This window comes from Alligator sinensis, unplaced genomic scaffold (assembly GCF_000455745.1).
Source record: "Alligator sinensis unplaced genomic scaffold, ASM45574v1 scaffold265_1, whole genome shotgun sequence".
Taxonomy (NCBI): Eukaryota; Metazoa; Chordata; order Crocodylia; family Alligatoridae; genus Alligator; species Alligator sinensis.
The window spans coordinates 207,528-211,168 of NW_005842961.1; the positions used below are offsets into that span (position 1 = coordinate 207,528).

At 64.6% G+C, this 3,641-nt stretch overlaps 1 protein-coding gene across 1 annotated transcript in view; it reads left to right on the forward strand.

Annotated features, from left to right (window-relative positions):
* DCTN2 (dynactin subunit 2) overlaps positions 1-3,641 on the forward strand; it is an 8,284-nt gene that overhangs the window by 833 nt on the left and 3,810 nt on the right. The window contains exons 3-4 of the mRNA XM_025192698.1: positions 1,341-1,349; positions 2,512-2,517. Of these exons, the coding sequence (XP_025048483.1) occupies positions 1,341-1,349; positions 2,512-2,517 (15 nt within the window). The remainder of the gene's footprint in view (positions 1-1,340; positions 1,350-2,511; positions 2,518-3,641) is intronic.

Genomic DNA, 3,641 nt, shown 5'->3' on the forward strand with positions numbered 1-3,641 from the left:
AAGACAGGAACGATGCTCTTGCCCCAGAGGGTAGGAAGGGGGCAGCTGACTGGGGTCAAGCTGGGTGCAGCGGTGCTTGCCTGTAAGATGGGGGGCGCTTCAAGCCTGTACGATGAGGAGGGGCAGGAAAGAGCTCCCCTGGGGTAAAAACAGGAAGCCAAGTTCTTCACAGAAGCGAGCGAGCTAGAAAGTAGGTCAGAGCCGAGGGGAGCCGGGGGCTGCTCGGAGGAGAGAGACGCTCGAGTGGGGGGGTGGAATACGCCTGGCTGGGGGTCCTGCAGAGCCCAAGGACCCCAGGTCCCAGCCCTCCTCCCCGATACTGGTAGCCTGAAGGGGGAAGCAGGTGGGAGCCAAGCAGGGCTCTGGCCCCCAGCGCCCAGAGCCCGGCAGACACGCCACAGGGTGGGCTCAGCCTCCGGCTGCTTCGAGGGGGTTGGGGAGGGGGCTCGGGGAGGGCACAGCACTTCCAGCCCCTCCGGGCGATGCCGGCGCTTGGTGCATGCGACGCAGCTCTTGCAGGTTGGCACAGCTGGGCAAGGCAGCACGTTGCGTGTGTGCGCGTGTGCATCCGTGCCAGGCCCCGGGCTGCTGCCAGGTGCATGTTCCCTGTGTCCGGAGACCCTGAGGAGGCAGCCCCGCACCCTTCAGTCCCGCCGTTGGCTTCAGCCTGCCCCGTGCCCGGCTCAGGGGTGCCGTGAGCAGGGCGGGGGGTTGGTCCCACTGCCCCTCCCAAGCCATTGCAGGGGGTCTGGGGTCTGAGCAGCACGCTGGAAGGACGGGGCAGGGGCTGGTGGGAGGAGCATAGAGGGGTTGCAGGAACCTGAGTTGGAGGACAATCCACACCAGTGGCTGAGTCAAATCCACATCCGTAGTCAGGGCTGAGCCAGGGGCCGGGGTATCCAGGACCCCCAAGCAGGGGAGGCCCACGTACTGCAGGCTGAGAAACCAAAGCCCCCCACCAAGGCCTGGGCTTTTATCCCAAGCTCAGTCTCCTCTGCAGCCGACGAGCTTGCCCCTTGCAGCTGGGGCTGCTCTGAACCCAGGCATCCCCACTGCTGCGTGACCCGGGGCTCCATCAGGGCATTAGTCAGTGGCCTTGCTCCCAGCCCCTCGCCCCAGGCCATGCGCTGGCCCCTTCTCCGTGAACCAGCCTGGAGAGTGGCACCAGGCCTCTTCAGCCTCGTGCACCCCGCTTTGCCCACTCTAGCTGGTCCCTGCTCCCCTCCCGGGGGAGCCCCCCCACACCGCTAACACAGCTTAATTGTGTCTCTTGAGCGTCACGCAGTGGGACTTACCTGTGTTCCTCCGCTCTTCCCCCTCCACCACCCTGCTGGGACTAGTTTGCACAAGTAAGCCCCTTACAATGCTTCTCTCCTGCATGCCCCTGTCCCCTGGGCACGCATGTGCTGCCTGTCTGCCTCGCCATGCTTCTGCCTGCTCCCCGGTCATGTAGGACAGCAGGGGGGCAGCAGGTGGGGCTGGGGCTGTAATGGGGAGGGAGATAGCCAGGGAGTGAGCCGGAGCCATGGGCACCCATGGTCAAGCCCAGGGGCTTTGTGAGGTCATGGGGGGAGGGGTTCAAGGGTTTTGGAAAGCTCCCAGCATGCACCTAGGCACTGTGCACCCCTGGCACGGAGCATGGCATGCTGGAACCTGGCCCTTGGGGGCACCTATGCAAGGGACTCAGGGTGAGGGACAGGGAGCCCCTGTCTGGGACCTTCCAGCTTCACCCAGGTTAAAGTCAGGAGCCCCAGGCAGTCTACCTACTCCTGCCAAGGCTGCGAGCTGGGCCAGGGCAAAGCCAGAGTGGACGTGGGTAGGACAGCAGGCGGCTGAGCTCAAGTGCCAGCCTGTGCCCCATCTCCTGGGACCCTCAGGGCTGATGGGGGTGTTGCGGGCAGGCAGCGGGGGCAGGGGTGGTGGGAGCGCACCACGGCCTCTGGGCTCAGACTCGGGGCCCTCGGGTGGTCCTGGGGTTCAGCACTGGCTCCCTTCAGATCTCCCCTCTCCTCTGCTTGCCCCCCGCCCCCTCCCCGCCCTGGGCAGTAGCAGCAGGGACCCCCACCAGCATTTCCTCTGGAAACACTGGGGGCGCTTGTTAGCAGCTGCTCATGAGGGCGGTCTGGCAGAGCCCAATCTTGGCCCAGGCCGGTGCCAGTCTGATTGCCCCTTAGCTGCCGTAGTCAGGCTGGGGGGAGTCTGGGCCTCTGTGCGGGGTCTCCGCGGGCATTCTTCAGCCTTTTGTGAGAGCCCCGGCCCTGCTGCTTCCCTGCTCCTCTTCCTCCCCCTTCACCTCTGCTACCTAACCCCGTAACCCCCGAGGAACGCCGGACCTAACAGGCTCTAACCCCCCACCCCGGATCTCCCTACTAACTGGGCCGGGCCGCGGCGGGCACTGGGGGCACATGACACGGGGCCCAGTGCATGATGAGCTGCTAATCCGGTTTTTGTTTCTCTCTTTCCCCTCCCTTCCCCCTCTTAACTCTCTGCCTCTCACCTCTGGGGACCAAGGAGCTGGTAAGGACCCGACTTCCCCTCTGCGCAACCCCCCTGCTGGTGCCGTGCCCGCTAACCCTGTCCTCCTGGCACCGTCTGCTCCAGGCTCCTCTAACCCCGCAGCACTAATGCCCCCTGAACCTAGAGCCATGGGCGTGCTGGTGACCTCTGCCTTGAGCCCTGGGATGCACCTGGGGCTTCTGCCAGCTGGCACCGGCCCTGCAGGTCACCCCCAGGCCTGGGAAGAACCCCCCTCACCCTCCCCTAGTCCAGCAGGAACCTGGAGACTCTTGTGCAGCCGTGACTCTGAGCTGGGGGGCTTTCAGGAGAGATCCAGGTGCCTGTAGGAGACCCCCGAGTCTTCCAGCGGGTGTTTGGTGCCCATCCTGTGAAGACCAGGCCCTTAAACTCAGGGTCTTGGCAATCCAAGCTCAGGGGAGCCTCACGGTGGTAACATCCCAGCCCAAGCCATGGGGAGCACCCTTGTGTCAGCCCCACGGGGTGTGGAAGCAGAAGTCTAGGCTAAATTTGTTCCACTGGTGGCATTTAAAATGGAGCCAGTGGGACCCGGGTTGGGGCCGGGGCCAGGGAGCCCTTCCCTGGCAGATGGTGATGGTCTGAATTGGGACCTGAAGCTGGCGGCACTGTGTGATTGGGGAACAGAGACAGCCCCTGCTCCGATGGGCTCAGGAGCTGTGCGGCTCTTAGCCTGGCAAGCAGAGGAGCTGGCTCAGGGGCTGTGGCTGGAGGGGTTGATGCCCTCCTGGCACTAGGGAACGCTGGGGGCTGGCTGGAAAGGGCCGGACACAGGGCCTCTCCCTGGCTGCTTCATTAAACACCCCCAAACACACTTGTTAACCTTGATTAACCTTCCCTTAGCCTCCTCACAGCTCTTGCCACCTGTCTGAGCACTGATGCTCTCAGGGCACTTCAAAAGCCCTTGGGGACCACCCTGCCGTCTCAAGCTGGCTCTGCCTCACCCCCCAGGCACAGCTTCCTCCCACCCCACTTGCCTAAGCCCTGGCCCCTCCTGGCAGCTGGCAGGCTCCCAGCCCGTCTGGCCAGCCCTGGCACTGCTCCAGGTGCGCCTCTGCAGAGGGACAGTGAGTGCCAGGTCTAGGCTGGCTCCCAGGACCACCCCCTCC